Source organism: Chenopodium album, chromosome 27 (assembly GCF_948465745.1).
Source record: "Chenopodium album chromosome 27, dcCheAlbu1.1, whole genome shotgun sequence".
Taxonomy (NCBI): domain Eukaryota; kingdom Viridiplantae; phylum Streptophyta; class Magnoliopsida; order Caryophyllales; family Amaranthaceae; genus Chenopodium; species Chenopodium album.
In genome coordinates, this window is record NC_137860.1 from 31,553,542 (window position 1) to 31,574,753 (window position 21,212).

A 21,212-nucleotide genomic window follows, 5' to 3' on the forward strand; every position below is an offset into this window, starting at 1 on the left:
TGTTGAATTTTTGGTTGGGTAAATTTAATGAGTGAAAGTTCGATCAGATATATCATAATTGATTACGGTACCAAGTAAACCAAAAGAGAAAACTTAAAAAAAAAAATAGGGCAATCAGAAGCACCAAGGAAATAGATGAAAAAAAAAAAAAAGGGAAATTATAAAGCGTCGTTCAGTGACAACACTTTTACGATTTTGACTGGTATTTTAAGCTTTTAACATCTACCCAATAGCTTGTAATAGCCAAATATGAACAAAATCTAATACCCACCAACTAATTATTTTTTTCACTACTGCTAACTGCAAGTCCCCCTACAAAATCCACTATTACACTGGTCAGAGAACTGACAATACCAAAAGGGAGGTAAATTAGGGGTGCTGCTAATAACGATTATTTAAGCATGTGACATACAAGTATCTATAAGATTAATGAGCTGCTACCCCTCCTCCAAGGATGAAAATTACTGTACATGAGAAGATACTATCTAGTATCTACTACTGTTGTGAAAAATTCAAGAGTGCATAAAATCACATGACGAACCCTTCCTGCAATGCCCGTTTTCATGGAATCTACAGACTCCTCTTTGTCCTCCACTACCAAATGATGACTGCCTGTTCCATTGAGCCCCTCCATCATTGCGGTTCTGATCACCTCCCCATGCACCTGTGTTACCAGGTGCAGCAACCCAAACCATGTTACTATTTCCAGCAGAGGGATTGGGTCCTGTACCCGTCCAACCCACAGTTGGCTGCGCAGCTACCATAGCTGGTGCTCCTGGTGAAGGGCTTGTCAATTGTTGGCCCATCGCAACAGCTGGTTGCCCAGCCCACCCTACATTTTGGTTAACTGGCTGTTGCTGTTGCGCGCCCCATGGCATGTTGACCTGAGTAGGTCTCCAAGCATTGTTCGCAGGCATAGCAGGAAAGTTTGTGGCAACATTTCCTTGGCCTGGAGGATATCCAGCAGCATAAGGTGGAGGCTGGTTATTTACAGCAGCACCAGTCCACTGACTATAAGAGACTTGTGCGGGCAAAACATTTTGATTATTGGATGTTGTCACATTTGCATTCACCATTTCTGGTCTTGCAACATAACCAGTTCCCCAATTGTGAGTATAGACAGGAGGATTTTGTCCCGTGCCTGGTTGGACCATGTTGGAGAAGCCCTGACCAGCACCCAAAGCATTGGGTCCCACATTCGTTTGGTTCATTGTGGTATCAGAAGGGACAAAAGGCTGATTTGCTGCTGTATGTAAACCTGTTTGTGATGATATTTGTTGGGCATTTACCATACCTGTATTGGAGGCAAACTGAACAGGAGCATGTTGAACTGTTCCTAGAGGTGCTGCCACATTTTCTGGCTTGTTCCCAGCTACTTCGCCCTTAGATTGCTGAGAAAATTTGGCCTTATCCAACCCGCTTGGATTTGAAGCAGGTGATGTGGGGGTAGGAGAAGGTAATCGTTCATTCCCTCGAAATTGATTAGTCGACTGAAAAGAACTAGAAGTTTGCATTCCACTCCAGGCAGCTGGGCTTCGTCCAGGAGTTGGAGATGGGAGGTTAGAGGAATCATATCTGCTACCAGAGAGTTTGGAAGTATCTGTTACAGGCAGTGTATTCCTAACATTTGAGCTAACATCTAAATTTGATCCTACGGAGCGGGGATCCTTCTGAAAATTTCCAGCTAATGCTTCAGTTAGAAGAATAGAATCATCTTCAGTTAGTGAGGCTCTCCAAATTCTAAGATCGGCAGGAAAGTATCCTGTGCTACTCCATTTACGAAGCTGTGTCATAGAGAATGGTCCCTGGACCTTTCCAGTTGGATCTCTATAATGCCACATTTTTTCTTTCTCGTCAATTTGCCCATCAGTTTGTACTGCTACGGAAGATGAAGGGAGTGTAGGTTCTGATGCAGCTGCCACAGATGAATCTGATCGCATCCCAGAATGTTCAGCTCGATTGCTCATCAACGAATCCGGAGTACTCCTTGGTTTCTCCCAACTATTTGACTTAGGTGTACCCTTGTCTACCCCATTATTCCAAGTATGCTCACCTCTCTGTGGTGAAAGAGTAGAATCGTCCCTTCTGTTTGAGAAACCCTTACTGGACAAAATTCTGCCTGGTTCCCAACTCTTGTTCGGAGGTCTTGCATTTGTACTCCGTGATGAATAATGATCTCTACCCCTTCTGGAAAAACCACTTTCTCTTGGTCTCATGTTACTTGCTGCATGCAAAAATATAAAATATAAATTTCAAAATAACAATCACTACAATCAAGTTGACTTAGCAGGTCATAGACATACCTTGTCTTTTATCATGTTCAATCTCATCATCAGACTCACAGCTAGGATCCATTTTTGGATCTGCATGAACTTCTGGAATTTCATTCAACCTTCGTTGGCGTTCTTCTGGAGTCTTCAGAAGCTGCAATTTCTCCACACATTCTCTGAGCGTAAAGGTCAGTTAAGGACAACCAGAAAATAATGGTGCCTCATACCAAACAAAAGCTTTAATAGCATACTACATTAGCAAAGCAAGACTTGAACTCAATCGCACACTCTGCTCCTAAACGATGATATCGAACCTTCTATAGAAACAGGACTTAATCTCCAAAGTATCTGCCAAAATTAAATGATATCCATAACACAAACCTCCAAAGAAACTGTCTCAAACATACACTGATTTTACGATGTTAGGGAGATACCAGTCAAATGTTAAGAAGAATTCAAGCAGTAATAGCAAGACAGATGGGGTGTTTAGTTCACAAAATCAAGGTATGAAATATGGGTTTCGAATAGTTTGAACCCATATCATGTGTTTGGTAGATGATTTTAAGACGTTTAAACCCATAACTCAAACCCACAAGGTATGGGGTTTGGAAACCTAGGGGGGAGGTGGGTTTAACTCATACCAATACTTTCAGGTATCAAATAAAAAGCAAAAGGAAAAGGAAAAAAAAAAAAAAAAAAGAAGAAAAAAGAAAAAAAAATCATACAGAATTGAACCGAGCACATGATATTAAATTTCAAGTCCAAAAGGCATGGCATTAAGAATCAAGTTCCACACTCTGAAGTTGATCGATTCAGCCTGTTTGTAACATAATTTGTGTTGAAAATAAGGGTCAAATACAGGATTGCAGAAACATTAGAAGGATAATGGCAATCTAGTCAAGAGTCTGTAACATGTATACCATATATGCCATTTAAACATTAAAAAGATATTACCAAAAGATACAAACTATATAATGAATTGAAATGCAAGGTACTTTACAAACATTGCAAGTGCATAATAGATGTTATAGTACTACAAAAAGGATATTCTTTCTTACGTCCAGTTTCACTAGCTCGATCACGAAGATGACTAAGCCTCACTATCTCAGCTTCCAGCCACTGTGAAGTTATGGAAAAAGTAATACACTTATTGAGCCTTGTGAATATATCATACAGATAAGCAAATAATAATCTTTAAATTTTGAACTCCACGAGAGTTAAACAACCCCTCACTGAGCAGGTGTTGGTAAACAAACTAAATAACAAGGACCACCACACAGGTTCAAACAATAGCCACTCCATCTTTACAAATCCTTACCTTGCCAACAACAGTAAAGTAAATAAACCATATATTATACCAAACAACAATAAAGTGAATAAAGCTCCATGGAAGTCAACAATATTGTTTAGCCTTAGGGTTGCTTTTTAAGATGGAAAAAAAAAACATTTAGAAAGATTATTGTTTTTTTTACTAATCCATCTATATGTTTTACTGAATACAAAATAAACAACAATGAAAAATGACCTATAATAGAGTAACAACTAACCTGAACAATAGTACAACACCTAAAAGATACTATGACAGTTTGAAGCTACTATAACAGGCACTATTGGCAAAATAGGACCTAAGGCAGCGAAGAAGCAAGCAACTAAGCTTCAGGAAACACAAAATAACCCACTTAAAGCAAGGTAAGAGGAAGGTGCTTAGTTACTCACATCAGTCACTCTGACTTCCTGCAGTTCCCTCGCCTTCTCCAGAATATCACCCTGAAAGATAAAAAATCATCTCAGTAGGCATACGAAGTCCAAGCAATTTAGTCCTCATGTTGGGCTAAATAGCCTTACCACTGTCATCCTGCTGATAAGTCCACATTTTATACTCTGGCGCAATCTCTTGCATTCATCCTAAAATCAAAACAAGATAAAGTTTACGCCCTCTCTTAGAAGGAAAAGGGAATGTTACAAACTTACAGATATTACTGCATGTAAAAAAGCACAACATTGGCCACTAACTAAGGCAACAAGAAGTGCATGGAACTGCTGCCATGGTAAGGCGTCCACATGACATATAGTACAGTCCCACCTACAGCTGTATGCCTAAACAAAAATCAGAGTATCCTACTACTTCCTTAGTTTCTCAATTCATGTATCACTTAGCCTTTCACATATGCCAGACATACAATTTTGACCATTAATAATTTTAATTGTGTTAGCATAAAATCATAAAATATCTTTTGAAAAACACATTGAAATTAACCCTACAGTTAAAATAATGACATGTGATTTAACATATTAGTAATAAAATGTGGTCAAAACTAGTATATGAATAGTGTATAAAGTTAAGTTATGCTTCTATTGGAAACCCGGAAGAAATTATTTAAAAGAGATGGGAAGTAGATCACAAATAACTCCCAAGTTGTTGCAAATGATTACACAAAACCATGACTGACAACCATCCCCTCAATCTCGTTTCAAAATAAATTTTTCAAGGTCAATGTTATACATTATACATTACTTTCTTTAACCATTTAAAGAAACCTCCACTAATGAGGGAATTTCAAAATGTTTGGCTATATATATTGACCCTAAAATGCATTGTAGAAATCGAAAAAGCATTTTGAATACATTTAAGTAGAAAAACATTTACTACGTATATAATATTATAGAAGGGTAACAACCCATTGGTAAGAATGCATTGGTTGTTTTCAAGTGAAGTTAATCCACCCCCAACCCACTCCATTCAGGAGAAGATCTTGAATACAACAGAGCATACATCCACATCATTATTATTCCGCTTTGGACCCATGCGGCCATGCTCAAGTCACTAGTGTAGAGCAGCCATAAAAACATCTATACTTTCACACACAAAAAAGACCAATAAACAAATAAAAAATTACAATGTGCATAATCACCTCTGTAAATTCCTGATTGGATATAGTATCTATTGGTACGATCTCTGTCTTGTCCAAATTCAAGATCTCAAGCATAAGATCAGTTGTCCTTTTACCGACTTTGTATGATTCAGGTGCCTTGCTTGTACCTGATTTAGACCCAAAAAAAAAAAAAAATGAGTCTTCATTTTATAAAAGACTGCATTACAAAAAATAAAACATCATACAAATTTTGGTTACCAATGATTTGCACAAGCCTATAAATGTCCTGCTTTTGGCTGCTGCCAGATATTCTTATTCTGACAAACGAACCGACAATCTTGTCATGGAAGGTTACAGGATCATCCATGAGAGGCTCCATTAAGCTCCGGCGCAAGTAAATTAAGTTAATATTATGCATATCTATGGCAGCATAATCATCAAGGTTGGACTGACCCCTCTCTTCACCTCTTTTACGAGATTTTTTCCCCTTACTTTTGCCTGAATCCCATAAAGGATCAGTATGATCATCAACATCATATTGACTGACTTCAGTATCAATAACACTTTCGTGATTATCATCTGCACGAGCATCCTCCTTCAGAAAAAAGTGTGATTCAAGCAGCTTCAACATTTCAAAGTGACCAACTCGTGCTTTTCCAAACAGCTTTTGAAGCATTGAATCACAAAGTATTTGGCTTTGTCGACGCGGATCACGAAGTTTATTTATTTTTATATATTCTAGCAAGAGTCCCTGCACATCAAACTGAGTAAGAACAGAGCTATCACCATTTTTCATGTGCATCACAAACTCCAATAGCTCCTTTGATGCCCACTCAATATTGCCTTCTGCAGTAGCAGATCCACCACCCTTTGAACGGGACTTAGCCAGCCTTCTGGCTCTGCTCCCCCTCTTTGAACCCTGGTTTCCTGAAGAATGTTCAGAATCTGAATATGTCTCCTTAACCTGGGATTTTAACCTCCTTTTAGATTTTCTTTTCACCGTGCCTGTTTCCTTCCCAGAAGAGCTGTCTGTACCAGAATCTACTGGCTTTGACTTTCTCTTGGCCCTCTTCCTTCTTAAATCAGTCATTTCCACGTTTGGAGGAGAACCGTCAGAATCAGTTCCCACATCATTACTACCCTCAAGTAGTTCAGCTGGTGTTCGTCGTCTACTAGTTGCATCAGAATTCTTCCATGGATTTTTTGCTTTTGCTAGCTCATCAGATGTAATACCCAGTTTCCCTTTTTGTTCAATCCAGTAATCTTTGAAGAGATATTCCCAGCTACTCTTGTCATCGAAAGCAGCATGACTCTGAAAAGAGAAAGAATGAAAGATGAATTCAGATAATGCAGAGGAAAATACTTTGTAACAAATTTAAATGATCTTCATTCAGTCAACCAGAGGCAATATGAAATACATATTTGACACAAAGTCATCCATAAGTGCTATGTTGCATCTTCTTTGGCCAGCAAATGCAGCCAAACTCCAATAATAATGCAAGGCATGGTGCAAGGAAGGAGTACAAAAAAATCCCATATGGCAAATACTCATAAAAAATAAAAATTAAAAAAAAATCAAACCACCCACCCCACCAAGCACACAGACAAACTACGGTAATTTTGACAAATTTATATCCCCTCTAATCACATCAAACAAATCATGAAATTAAATCCATCCCCTCTACAAAAAGTTTCTATTTAGCACCATTATGTCTAAAAAGCCATGTCACAAGTAAGGATTAATTCCAGACATCAATTTCACGATGAAGAAGAAATAGGGCAGAATTGACGACTCAAGCTCACAAGCAGTAGTAGGACTAGCAAGATGGCCCTGTATAGCTCAACATCATGTAAACAAAATAGATGACTCCCTCATTTTCCCACTACAAATTAGGACCCCAAAAGATATTTGTGAAAATACTTCAATCCATCAGTGTATAGCCTTAAAAGGAAGGGATGAATTATGAAGGTCCAATCTACCCAATAAAAATAATGCGGGAACATTATACTTCAGTGTCGTGCTCCTTTTAGATACTTTGTTTTTTCAAGCAAGAGCACATCTCATTAATAGAAGCTTGCTTTCCTTTGTTAGCAGAACTAGCTTCCTTTGATTTAAATAGGGCAACAGTAGGTGTTTGATGTGTGCAAACTGAATCTAGACTTTTTACTGTAGACATTCACGATATACTTTGAAACAGTTGGGTAAAACTCCTCTTAGCACAAAGACATGTAGCTTTCACTTCCTTAAGCGAGTTCCTAGCTTCACATCACTACATAAGTAATCAGCTGATCATCCTAATGGCCCTTGAATTAATTTATGTTTGGGATATGTTAGGTTCAGCCATTGAAGAACAAATCAAATAGCCTACAACAGGAGAAAAAAAATACAAATACTTCCATCTTCATTTTCCCAAGAGTCCCCTAGAGTACAAAAACATGAAATCATAAAAGCAGATGTGACCAACTCCAACCCCTCTGTCTCTTTCTCAAACTTCCTCCCCATGCTTATGGCGACTCTTAATGAATCTGTCTCTGTTGTTGCTAGCCAACAACCAGGCAGGATTTACAAGTCATTATCAAAACCTCAACTGGTCACTCCTCTCCTCCAATCCTCAATCCCTCATTTATATCTCCCCCTGCAACACTTGACAAATTCTTTCTTTCCCCACCCCAAGCAACATGAGACAGCCAGGATCATCCACGGGTCTTTGCCCCTCTCTCAGCCAGTTCCCCATCCTTAAACATGAAAGTTAAGGGTTTAATTTCAAATGTTTGAATTGATGGAACAAACAGATACAATTCTAAATAGTTTGACAGGCACTGCCATATTGTTTATTCCATGGTGATATTTAGGGATGTCAGTGGGGCGGGTCAAGTAGGAGACCCGCCCCATCCCCGCCCCAGTGGGGCGGAGATGGGTCTTGGTTTGGTGGGTGGTGGGGCGGGGATGGGGATAAAATCATACCCGCCATGGGTGATGGGGCGGGTGTGGATTTTACATTGTACCCGCCCCATCCCCGCCCCGCTTCACCCGCCCCACTTCGTACCCGTCTTATCCCCACCTCACACCCACATCTATATATTTTATAAAACAAAATTATATACTTTATACTATTTTATATATTAAAAAAAAATATGTAAAATAAAATAGTAGATATAATAATTTGTAATACACTAATTTTATAACTAAAAAAAGAGTGTAATATTAATAATAATTTTATTTGTTGTAATTTATACGTAGTATTAAATATGTTGGATTGTGTATGGGGAGGTGGGTCTTAGGTGGGGATTAGGCGGGTCTTAGGTGGGGATTAAGTGGGGATGGATATCCAAGTGGGGGTGGGGCGGGGATGGTTTTGGAATTGTACCCGCCGGGGTGGGGATGGAGGATGAATTTTGGACCCGCCGCGGGGATGGGGACGGGGATGGGGATGAAAATTTTAGGTGGGGATGGGGATGGGAAGGCTAACATCCGCCCCGACCCGCCCCATTGACATCCCTAGTGATATTCCACTTGCTTCATCTTTGTTTCCATCTCATCTAATATCATTGTAGGGATATCAGCTATATCATTGGTGGTACGACAGTAACCCATTTTCTAGTTGTTTTTACATTGTTTAGTTTCAGTTTACACTATTAACAAAGATAGTCTCTCTGTATGTGGAAGTTTTTGTTTTTGTGGGACTTAGTTCTTTATCTCGCTTGTGGTCCAAATATCATAAATTTTCCAAAAGATTTCTCTTTATAGCAATTATAGCATAGATTGTTGATTGCATACAATCAAGCATCTCAATAAGTCTTCCAAATCCTTTGTACTTTCAGGTAACTATGTAAAGATAGTTTTCCAGAGATATTATAAGAGTGCAATAATTCGAGTTGGCATGTTAAACCTCAGAAATTTCAGAGCTTAAAGTACTCTAATCAATTTTTTTGGAAATAGAGGGGGTAAAAAGGTTTTCAAAAAATCAACAATTTAGGAATATCTTATGTTGACATTGCATATACGAATATCACTAAGCAACATTTGCAACTCTTTCTAGCGAATAGTGTGTTGAGACCTACTCAAAGTCCTTTCTCTGACCGAACCAAGATGATCACAAACACTTGGCACTGCTAAAATATAGACTATTTTTGAAATGGTTCACTGAAACTGTCATATCCTTCCTATTGATAGAGATATATCATGTGGACGTTGCATTGCGAATCAAGTGTAGAAGAAGAAGCACTAAGTTGGCACGGAGGTATACTGACAAGGTCTCACCAACCATATACGACATGCATTTGTGATGATATCCATGCCACAGCCAGAGAACACGTTTCAACAGAATAGAAAGAAGAAAAAAAAAAAAAACTTAACCATAAAAAGAGAAGCGAATATATACCATCGCGTTTTGTTCACTATTTTCAATCATCATTACAGCTTTCATGCAGGATTCACAAAAGCCTTTGGTTCCTCTAACACAAAATACAGCAGCATCTTTACTGCATCCTTTGCACAATGAAAATGTACAGGTATAACACAAAAAGTAGGCGTTCTTCCCGCATTGATTGCAGAGATGCCAGCCTGTTCATAAGGTGAAAAATAAAATAAAAAATTCAGCCATTGTGATATTAGAAAAGGAAAACAAAGTGGTAAGGGGAACATAATATGAGATGAATTTGACATACTTGAGAGTAATGCAAGAATATGAAGCAAGTAGCAATTAAAACATCACCAACTAGATAAAAGTACAAACCAAAAACTCTTAGAAGGTTTCATATTTGTGATGCCAAGCAGCATAGAAGCAAGGAATCTGCATTTTGCCTGATTATAAAACTCACACTTATCATTTAATATCAGTACTTCAGGTTCAGACACTGTAGCTTTGCTACTCATCTAAAATCATGAATATGTATGCACTCACATTAGCAGCAAACCAGAATTGCCACGCTGAAACAGCACCAAGACACAAGAATGTGTAGACAGCAGCACATACCACCGTAAACATTGTGATAGCACTTTAAATATAGAGACCATAAATCCCAAATCATGAAAGACTGTAACGGCCTAAGGGGTATTATTGCAAAACACAACCTAGGAAGTGTAATTGGGTACTGCAGATGTAACATGCATAGATTTCAGATAGTTTTTAGGATTAAGAATCAAGGATTCTTAACTGGCCACGATATGAAAGTACATCACCAACATGCAGTTCTTCCACATAGCTGCACCAATTATTTTATTACAGCCTTTACACTCCCCTATCGAACAAATTATAATTTTCATTCGGGATTCTATATGTACATTTCTCTTCTATAGTATCACAATATTCAGGCCAAGGTTTATTACCTGGAAGTAACATACATCTGTCTCTTTCTCTTCCTTTATTATTTTGACTAGCCAATTACTCATAAAGAGAATTAAATTGAGAAGAAAGGAGTACTTAAAAGGTGGAACCATTTAGTATCACAATATAGTCCCCTATTTATACTCTAAATTGGTAAGCCTAACTTAAGAGGGCAATCATATGAGGAAGATAGGAGTAGCAACTATTATGGATGTCCCCCACAACAAAGCATTTAGGATTTTAGGGTAAAACAATGACAGTTAGGAGATGATTTCAAATAAACAAGCAAAAGATACATATGAGAATTTGGCCTAAACAACAAATCCAAAACAGCACAAAATTAATCAAACTTACCACAATTCCATTTACCCTTTGATTGGAAAAACTCCTCATCGTGATCCACGCATGAAGGATGATATGCCTTGGGGCAGCCCCTGAACCACCAAGAATATAGACTAAATATATTAGCATCTTTTAGTAATCCATCCTTTTTCCAAAAAATTTGAGACATCTGCCCGTTATACAAGTTCTCTTATTTATTCATATAAAAGTACCCATGCAGCAGTCCTTCCAAAATTATATAGTAAAGCCAATGCATGCTACCATGCTACATGATGCCCCCTCCCCTCACTAACACTAACGTCGGGCCACGCCAACTATGAGAGGGCATGTCATTAGCAAACTGTTATCAGCCCCAACTCCAATCCAAAATGCTAGACCACTTAGCTAATTTTTTTCATCTAAATCATTTGCCTCTTAAAATATAAATGCAATATTCCTTGACCACTTAAGTTACAAATACAATCTTAGTTGCAGGTTTAAATACCAATGAACTAACGCCCGTTTAAAAGTTCTGTATTACTTCAAACAAAAATGAAACTGGAACTAAAGGTAGTAATTATACAAATTACAAATGCAATAACTAACGAGTTAAATGCTTAACATTTTTCTTTAATATATTGGAAAGGACCGAAAGGAAATAAATGGAGTATAAAATAACAAGCATTCAAAATTGCAAAATCTAAAAAAGTTTTAACTTCCTATTCACAAGTAAAGGTACAAACCTCCGGTCACATAGCACAAGATCCCCTCCATCAAGGCATACAAAGCAAACATCTTCACCCACAGTCTTCCTCACTGGAGCCTTCGTTGGAGTGGTTGCCTTAGAATTCCGTCCACGTCTCCGCTTCCCACCACTACCACTGCCACTACCAGGCTTCTCCACTTCCATTTCTGCATCAGCAATTGGCGTCTCTTCTCCTTTCATTAGTTCCTCATCTTCTGCCACAACTGATGAATCCTCCATTTCTCCACCTTCTCTCACATCCTCTTCCATTTTGTCAGCTTCCTCCACTCCTTTAGCCATAACCGGTGAATTCTCCATTTCCCCGCCTCCTTCTCTAACATCTTCTTCCGTTTTGTCAGTTTCCTCACCTCCTCCTTCTCCCACTACCTGTGATGCCTCCTCACCTCCTCCTCTCACACCTACTTCCACCTTGTCAGCTTCCTCACCTTCTTTTCCCATAACCGCCAATACCTCCTCACCCCCTTTTCTCACATCCTCTTCCACCTTGTTTGCTTCCTCATTTTCTTTCACATCCTCTTCCACCTTGTTAGTTTCCTCACTTTCTTCTCTCACATCCTCTTCCACCTTGTTAGCTTCCAAATCTCCTCCCAGAATTGCCAATGCCTCCTCACCTCCTCTCACATCTTCTTCCAACTTGTTAGCTTCCTCACCTCCTCTCACATTTTCTTCCACCTTGTTAGCTTCCTCACCTCCTCTCACATCTTCTTCCACCTTATTAGCTTCCTCACCTCCTTGTCCAACAACCGCCGATGCCTCCTCACCTCCTCTCACATCTTCTCCCACCTTGTTAGCTTCCTCACCCTCTTCTTCTTTCACATCTTCTTCCATCTTGTTATCTTCCTCGCCCCCTTCTTTTCTCACATCCTCTTTCACCTTTGTAGCTTCCTTACCCACTACTTCTCCAACAAACTCATCCACCTTGTCAGTTTCTTCACCTCTTTTTTCTCCCCTAACCTCATCCACATTATCAGCTTCCACAGCTCCTTTTTCACCCCCAACCTCTTCCACCTTGTCAGCTTTCTCAACTCCTTTTTCTCCCCCAAACTCTTCCAGCCTGTCAGCTACCTCACCTCCTTTTACTCCCACAGACACTTCCACCCTATCAACTTCCATACATCCTTTATCTCCTACAACCTCTTCCGACTTCTCAGCTTCCTCACCTCCCTCCCCTAAGACCTCGTCTGCGTTCTCAGCTTCCTCACCTCCCTTTTGTTCCCCCATAAACTCTTCCGCCTTCTCAGCTTCCTCACCTCCATCTTGTTCACCCATGACCTCTTCCGCTTTCTCAGCCTCCTCACCTCCATCTTGTTCACCCATGACCCCTTCCGCATTCTCAGCTTCCACACCTCCCTCTTGTTCCCCCACAACCCCTTCCGCCTTCTCAGCTTCCACACCTCCTTGTTGTTCCCCCACAACCTCTTCCGCCTTTTTAGATTCCTCACCTCCCTCTTGTTCACCCATGACCACTTCCGCATTCTCAACTTCCTCACCTCCCTCTTGTTCCGCCATGACCACTTCCACATTCTCAACTTCCTGACCTCCCTCTTGTTCCCCCATGACCACGTCCGCTTTCTCAACTTCCTCACCTCCCACTTGTTCACCCATGATCTCTTCCGCCTTCTCAGCTTTACCTCCCTCTTGTTCCCCCATGACCTCCTCTGCCTTCTCGGCTTCCCCGCCTCCTTCACTTCCCTCCACCTGGAATTCCTTCTTAGCTTCCTCGCCCCCCACCTCTTCTTCCTCCTCACCCTCCTCGCCCCCTACTTCGCCTCCCACACCAACCCGTCCCTGATCAAGGGCAGGCCCAGGGAGAAAAGGTCCATTTTCATGGCTTCGCCCTGACATTAAATAGTTATAAAAACCAAAGCCTGCAACACATTATCAACCAAAGTAGACACAATTATCAAATTAGGCTCCAAAACTAAAGATAAATTCTTCTCGCCTAAGAACCCTAAATTAACTATACTGATAATCAAATTAACGATAGTGTGAAATTAAACCCTAGAATTCGAAATTGATGTGATGATTAACAATGAAAGAACAGAAAAAAATTAGATAATATCTTACCTCGAAAGCTTCTTCAATGGCGGAGAATAAGCTCACAAACCGCTTCAATGGAGAAATTCAGAGTACGGTTCAATGGAGAAGAGAGAGTGCAGCGAGGCAGCGAAAACGTGAAATGGAGCTAAAAGAGAAAAAAAAAAACAATAAAAAAAGATATACGAGGAATTACGATGACACGACTATACAAATATTAACTGCAATGGGTTAAAAATTAACTCGATCCGAAAATTTCACCTTAAAGTAAATCAAATAAGTACGAGTAGTATTAATTGTTTGATTTTAGAAATCTTAAATCTAAATCCGTTTGTGAAGTATAACGGATTAAAAGTTTAGTTGAAAACGGGTAGACCGTTAGATAATTAATGTACAACAAAATCCAATCTAGAATTAGCTTGATAATAACTTAACTCAATCTACAACGAACTACCAAGTTTTGCTTAAAGTAATTTCGGCTCAAAAATTACCTTATTTATACTTGAACTTGTTATTACATGACTCACCTTACTTAAATTGTTTTGACCAACCTAGAACTATTTGTAACCCAAATAAACTCAAGCTTCCTTTATTATAGTTTATACTCGGTGTATTTTTAACCTTACCTTTATCATTTTTAACTTGATCAATTTATTTATTAATTTATTGGTATTTAAGTACAACCCTTGAGTAATTTATCATCATGTACCCATAAAATAAATTCATTATAGTATACATGAGTTCATAATAACGTCATCAAATGCCCTTAATAACTAACGAACCCTAAATATGTCATGTGACAACTTCTACCTGGTTCTCTTTTTAGGGTGTGTTCTACTCATCTGATTTTTACTGATCTGAACTTATCTTAATTTATCTGAACTTATTAGACCTTATTATAATGTATTTTAGTTGTAATTAGTACTTGGGTAACCCTTATCAAAACTTGTTAAACCTTGAACTTATAACACTTGAAATAAGTGAAAATTAGGTGAATAGAACATACCCTTAATTATTTAATAATTACTAAAAAAAAAAAAACCTTAATTAAAAAAAAAAAAAACCACAACCCTAGCTAGCCACCATGCCCACCCCCATTCTCGGTCTGATAGCCTGAACCCCACCCTCACCTGTTCTGGTTGCTTGCCAGGGCGGTCGGCGTGCAACCTCCCCCACCCTCGTCGGGCCTCGTCCTTTCTTTCTCCCACCGTGACGAGGTACCCCTCTCATTTCCCCACCTTGACGCTTGCCCTCCCAAACCCGAAGCCCCACTTAAAACCACTTAGAAAATTAGAATCAAGTGAATAATGTCAATTGAACATAAGTAATTTTTTTTTCTGTGTTTCGATGAGAATCAACCCAATATCTTTTGGGACCGGGAGATAAACTCTGACCACTTAAAATAGTACTTTGTATGATCGTATCTATTATCTCAAACAAATACGGTACTACTGTATACGAGTTGGATGTACGACTCATACGAGTACACGGAGTAAATAGTTGTTTTTTTAACTCTCTGAAACCCTACATCAGCAACGACAACTCTCCAGTTGAAGCATACGTAAACGTTAATTTTGAACCCAGGTATTCTCTTTAGTCTTTACTCACCTTCTTAATTTTCAATTTTATTAAATAAAATGTGATTCATTTCAATGCAGTTTATCTTCTTTAATTGTAATTCAGAACTTAATCACTATTTTAATTCGTTAAATTTGTGCTATACTCTGCCCTTGCCTGTATAAATTCAGTCAAATCCTTGTTCTTTATATTCGTAATTTGATGTTCAATTGGTTGATTTGGTGTTCAATTGATTGATTTGATTAAAAACAACAATCAATACGATGGATACAGAGCTTTGTAATTATTGTCATGCTGTGATTTATGTGGTGATAAATCTTCCGGTAATGCTAATTAATGCTAATTTTTCTTTGTTTTTGGTCGAATTTGACAGATTAGATTGTCAATTGTGTTATGTTGGATTTTTTGGGAAAATGAAATTGAGTAGATTTGAGTTACTTGTTGAGTTGTTGTTTTGCAGCTTGTGAAATTGAAGGTTTGAGTAATGGAATGGGTTATTGCTGGGTTCCGGGTGACCCATTTTATCCCCGAAAACCACTATATAACAATGGCTTAGATATGAACTTTAACATGATTAAGGCACTATTATAATTATCTTTGCATTATGGTTTCAAGAATTTGTTTGTAACTTTCCATCTTAAGTTGTTGTTCTTCGAACTTTATGCGTTGAAGGGTTGATGGTGCGGTCGAATTGTCAATTAATTGTATCTTGTTTCTAGCACTCATAAGTGTTTCATATACCTTTCAACATTACTTGTTTAACATGCATGGTGATGCTTTTAGCATAATCACATGCTTAAACTTTCTTCAAGTATGAATTATTGCTGTTTGTCTTGTTATCAACTCTTCATTGTCTCATAGATGATTTTGATAATTGTGGATTATAATTCCATAGATCTAATGGTATTGCAGCTGAGATAAGAAGATGAATTTGCATTGTTATGTGGGCTTTGTGGTATATAATCTAAAGTTATCCTACTTTTAAAGCTGTAATGTTTTGTTCTATTTTGGGCATGATGCTTGTGTATGATGGTGGGATTTATTTGGAGCTTTGCATACTCAATTGACCAGTCTGACCACACTAGACATAAGTAAAAACTTCTTCAACTGGGGGTACCTGAATTTTCTGTGTGTCTGCTTGTGTGATTGTGTTTGCGTAATGCTGTTTTTGTTTACCCTTTATCATAGTCCGCCTTTATAGTTGATAAAATCTCAGTCAAGAAGGTGGACCCATGGTAAAGAAGTAAAGAACTGGTGGTGCAAGGATTGCTTTAATGCTAAATAATGTGACACGCAGTTGGTAGATGGCTTGTTTTATGTATGTATATATGATTTTTTTGTAATGGAGAAAGTAGAGGAGTTTGATTGCATCTTATAGATGTGGCATTGGGTGTGCTGTATGATATGGACAGGGAGAAAGTTGCAGCTCTTGGGGGTGTTTTTGTTTTGGCATTTGTATACACCGGAGGCGGGTAGTTTGCGTACAGAAGGAAGGTTGTGAGAATGAGTTCAGACGGGGAAAGGAGCAGGAGCAGGAGCAAAAGTATGAGCAAAAGTAGAAGCAGAAGTAGAAGCAGAAGTAGAAGCAGGAGTCCGGTAGATCGAAAGATTCGTAGTGAACGCCAGTCATTTCGTAGTGCACCTTATGGGAGAGACCAACGTCGGGGTTTCAGGTTTTTTGTTTTGCTTGTTGGGTTGTTTATTTACCTATTTGCCTAGTCTTTCTATGAATAGCTGTGGAGAGGTGGTAACTTATTCTATCAACACAAAATATATTGGTAAAACTGATGTGAGATTATCCTGTTGTTTGTGTGTGACCTATCTAACATCATTTCTTTGTACCTCAATGTCTTATGGACTGAAAGGTCTGTCATGGTGTGCTAGTAGCTATTGCACGATGTTCTTCTTCTTTAGGAGTCCTAAAAGTTTGGCGCTAGTACTAAGGCTGTTGGCTTTTTTTTTTAGTTGTTTTTCCTCTTCAATATATTTTGTAAACTATGAATGGATTTCCTTGTAAGTTAATTTTATATAGGGACTTTATGTGAAAAACTAGTCACAGATCATATTTGGGATAATCTCTACAGATGTTGAAATTATTAATTAATTATTGTGTCTTGATAATAATTCTTTTGAAACCAGTTTGAAGTGAGGTTACTTGCAATATCTGTGTTAGTGTGTCGGTGGTTTCTGACATGATTATTTTCATGCAACAAACTCTTTACCTGCACATTTTACATTTTAACTTACAATTGGCTTGCCTCAACTCCTACGTTGGTAAGTTGCATAACAGCCAATATATATGAATCCTGGGATGTAATGTTCTAGGGAAGTCAGATGTTTTTAATAATCAGTCAATTTTTATGACTAACCCTTTTGGCTAAATGATTTTAAAGAGAAAAGAGATGCAATGGAGAAGTACTTATGTGGGACAATTCTCTTTAGCTTCAGTGCCTCTTTGCTGCTGTGAACTCTTTCCCTTCTCAGTGGACTTTATAATATGTGGTTTTCTTAAATACTGAGTAAATTTAAATTGGATTACATTAGGGTATAGTTTTCTTGAATACAAGAGTAAACCTCCCCCTTCTGGTATTTTTCCATCCATATATTATGGCTAAAGATGTTGAATTTTTTCAAGAAAAAACTAATATAGTTTCTCCATAGTTTATTGAGTCAGCCCTTTAATTTAAAAGTCAAGTGGACTTCAAGAAGGCAATAGGGAAGACAAATAGTTAGTGTGGAAGCACCATGAAAGAAGAAATGTATTACGCTTAAGAGAATTCTTGATAAAACTGATAATAATGAAGAGGCAAAGCGAATATGAAATAAATTGTAGAACTGCTTAGTATGTAAATAATATCAAGATGATGCTATGTTCAATGGAGGCTGCATCTGACGTGTAAAAGACCCTTTAACAATGTTTTCCTGTCATGTTGGCATTGTTGTTATTAATAATTAAGTGCTTTTTTATGATTCTTGAAACACTATTTTCTATTTAGCTGAAGTAAATATGCATGGATATAGGAAGCTTTTTGCCAAATATTTATGCTCCCACCCCCCCCCCCCCCCTCCTTCTTAACTGAGAATTATGACTTTTCTTGATTGTGTATTTTCTTTCAGCCAGAACAATCTGTGCAAGAATTGCAAGCGCCCTGGCCACTTTGCTAGAGAATGTCCTAATGTAGGCATTTGTCATAATTGTGGTCTTCCTGGGTAAGTATGCTGCATAGTTATCATTTGCTTTGAATTGCCAGCTCCATCTCTGTTTCTTTGTTTACCTTATACTTCTTTTGCATTTTTTAATTTGTGTGTGTGTGTGTGTGTGTACACTCATATTTAGTTTGTGTGTGTGTGTGTGTGTGTTGGGGGGGGGGGGTGGTGGGGAGCTTGGTAGACTTCGTTTTTTGAAAGTTAATCAAGAAACTTGGTATAAAAATCTCCTTTCCAAATTATGCTGCTTTTCAGAGCAACCGTACCTTGAGTTGAACTATAAAGCTCAAGGTAATAGTTTATGTGCTTGACCAAGATTAAATTCATGTTTTAAGAAGTTGTAGGGCGATTTGCATAGTGCCGTATTCTCTTGTTCCTGCTGCTTTAGGGGGCTTTAAGCTTCTAATTGCCCTAATAATTTCTGACTTAGAGGGTTAGTGCCTTGTTACCACTGGTTGTAATGTTGTATGTAGTGGGATTGGTTGAGAGAGTTCATTATTATTTTTCTATCCTGTTTTTTAGATTCGTATTTCGATCTCCCCCCCCCCCCCCTCCCCCGTTGCCGCCGATCTGCCACCTTTGAGCAATTGGGCTAGTCATAAAAACTGTTTTCAAAATGCTGTTATTTTTTTTATTTTTTTATTTTTGTTTATAACAAGTATAATTTTGTCATATCTTGTCTGGTTGTTTTCTACCAGGCACATTGCCCTGGAATGTACCACAAAGTCTCTTTGTTGGAACTGTCGAGAACCTGGCCACACAGCCAGCAGCTGCCCTAATGAGGGCATTTGCCACAGGTGTGGCAAGGGTGGTCACCAGGCCAGGGACTGTCACGTCCCACCACCACCACCCGGTGATGTGAGGTTGTGCAACAACTGTTACAAACAAGGCCACCTTGCACCAGATTGTACCAACGAGAAGGCCTGCAACAACTGTAGGAGGACAGGTCACCTTGCTCGAGACTGTACTAATGAACCTGTCTGCAACCTGTGCAACTTGTCAGGACACGTAGCAAGAGGTTGCCCTAAGGCAGATGATCTTGCTGGGAGAGGAAGTGTGGTTCGAGGTGGTGGTGGTGGTTACAGTGGTGGTGGTGGTGGTTACAGGGATGTTGTATGCAGGAACTGCCAGCAGCTAGGGCACATGAGTAGGGACTGTGTTACACCAGTGATCTGCAATATGTGTGGAGGGCGTGGTCATCTGGCATACGAATGTCCTTCAGGGAGGTACTTGGATCGCTACCCCAGGAGGTACTAATTGTTGAAGCTTACCGTGTGATGGCTATCCATGAGAATTAGGTGTATCGGCATATTTTTTGCCAGTATGTTACTAGAATCTTGAAGTAGACTTTATATAGTTTCAGCTGGAGTTTTAAGTTGACAAGTTTCAAATTGTTCTTTGAGTGCTGTACTATTGAATGGAATGGAACTTTTAGCATTATTTGAAGTTTGTTGAAGTTGAGGTTTGAAGAATTTGGATATTTCAATCTATTTTCATTTTATTTATTGCACAAAATTTATCAAGATTAATAAAAGTTTCCTAAAAGTTATCTTATTGCTTTGATCTCAGTTGTGATTTCTTTTAAAAGTTTGTTGTTCATTTGTTAGCTTCATCACAGATTTGACCCCTTTTGGTAGTAGGATGCGGGTGAGTCTTATTGGCTTTGAAGATGAAATTATATTTTAAGAAATACTCAATAAACTTCAAGGTTCAATCTTGAGCTCTTCCTTATGGACCAGCCTTTACTTGAAGATCATGCTTGGATGTAAACTATGGCTTGAATACGCTTGATAAATACATTAGCTGGTGATTTTAATGTGCCTGTTTGGAGCAGCTTACACATACCTGGATCTGTGCTACCTACCTTGTCAAGGTACTACTACTAACCCTTGGAAACTGTCACATTTCAAAACTTATGTGTGTATAATTCTTACTCCTATGCAATTATATTATGGTATCTCAGTAAGTTATGTAATTTGTATGCATTAGTCATAGGTAGCTAAAACATAAGTTCTTGCGATTTGGTGATGAGAGTGAGTGCAATATTGTCGTAGGAAAAATGGCCTGCTAGAGCGTTACCCCCAAACTTCTTATAGATTGTATCTGATTGTCAATAGGCAATTTGGCACGTTAACAATCTAACTACAATTTTCTTGGGTTTTTAAGGACATTTGTCTCCTATCAGTTGCCTAACTAATCGACAAATAGATGTCAGAAAAGCTTTAAACACTGAGAAGAGTAAAACAATATCTCACTCATCTAATCATCTTTCACTAAACACAGGGAAAAACCTGAAAAGTAAAATCAAAAGCAAAAGAAGCTTAACTAAGGTTTCAGAAGTTAACTCATAGGTCCCTCTGTATTCTCTTACTTGAAACATCCGCAAAGGTTTCTTATCAAGAAGCTTGCAGACTTAACAACCCTTAAAAGGCCAATAAAGAGTCATTTTGCTTACTGCAGACTGAAGATTTCTGCTGTACAACTCTGCTTCTGCTTCTGTTTCTGTTTTAATTAAATAAGTAATTATTAACAAGAAAGTGAAAAGATGAATCTACAAAAACATGTAGAGGCCACTCACATGCAGTTTGATTACCTAAAAAAGCAAAAAGTAAGGCTTACAAGTTATAATATAAACAAGATATGGAAGAATGTTGTTGGTAGGATGACAAAAGTGTGATCCAAGTTTTCTCAGTTGATTCTTCTGATTCAGTGAAATACTGACAAACAGCTGATTGTATGGCCACAACTTTTTTTTATGCTTCGTTTGCTTCCACTTATACTTTTGCACTCCACACTCACAGTCACATTATACAGTACAGTTAGTTGAGGAGAA

At 38.5% G+C, this 21,212-nt stretch overlaps 2 protein-coding genes across 2 annotated transcripts; one reads left to right on the forward strand and one right to left on the reverse strand.

The window, feature by feature from the left end:
- Positions 1 to 136: 136 nt before the first annotated feature.
- Positions 137 to 13,908, reverse strand: LOC145621141 (zinc finger CCCH domain-containing protein 19-like). The gene is made up of 11 exons (XM_081675871.1): positions 13,625 to 13,908; positions 11,535 to 13,425; positions 10,825 to 10,904; positions 9,526 to 9,707; positions 5,402 to 6,455; positions 5,183 to 5,310; positions 4,116 to 4,175; positions 3,987 to 4,037; positions 3,319 to 3,389; positions 2,304 to 2,452; positions 137 to 2,224 (listed from the first exon to the last, which is right to left on the reverse strand). Exons 2-11 carry the CDS (start codon positions 13,400 to 13,402, stop codon positions 513 to 515), a joined length of 5,355 nt encoding a protein of 1,784 aa, XP_081531997.1. The 5' UTR covers positions 13,403 to 13,425; positions 13,625 to 13,908; the 3' UTR covers positions 137 to 512.
- A 1,192-nt stretch (positions 13,909 to 15,100) lies between these two features.
- LOC145619431 (uncharacterized) lies at positions 15,101 to 19,892 on the forward strand. The gene is made up of 4 exons (XM_081674116.1): positions 15,101 to 15,178; positions 16,585 to 16,845; positions 18,290 to 18,382; positions 19,078 to 19,892. Exons 2-4 carry the CDS (start codon positions 16,676 to 16,678, stop codon positions 19,634 to 19,636), a joined length of 822 nt encoding a protein of 273 aa, XP_081530242.1. The 5' UTR covers positions 15,101 to 15,178; positions 16,585 to 16,675; the 3' UTR covers positions 19,637 to 19,892.
- The last annotated feature ends 1,320 nt before the right edge of the window (positions 19,893 to 21,212 follow it).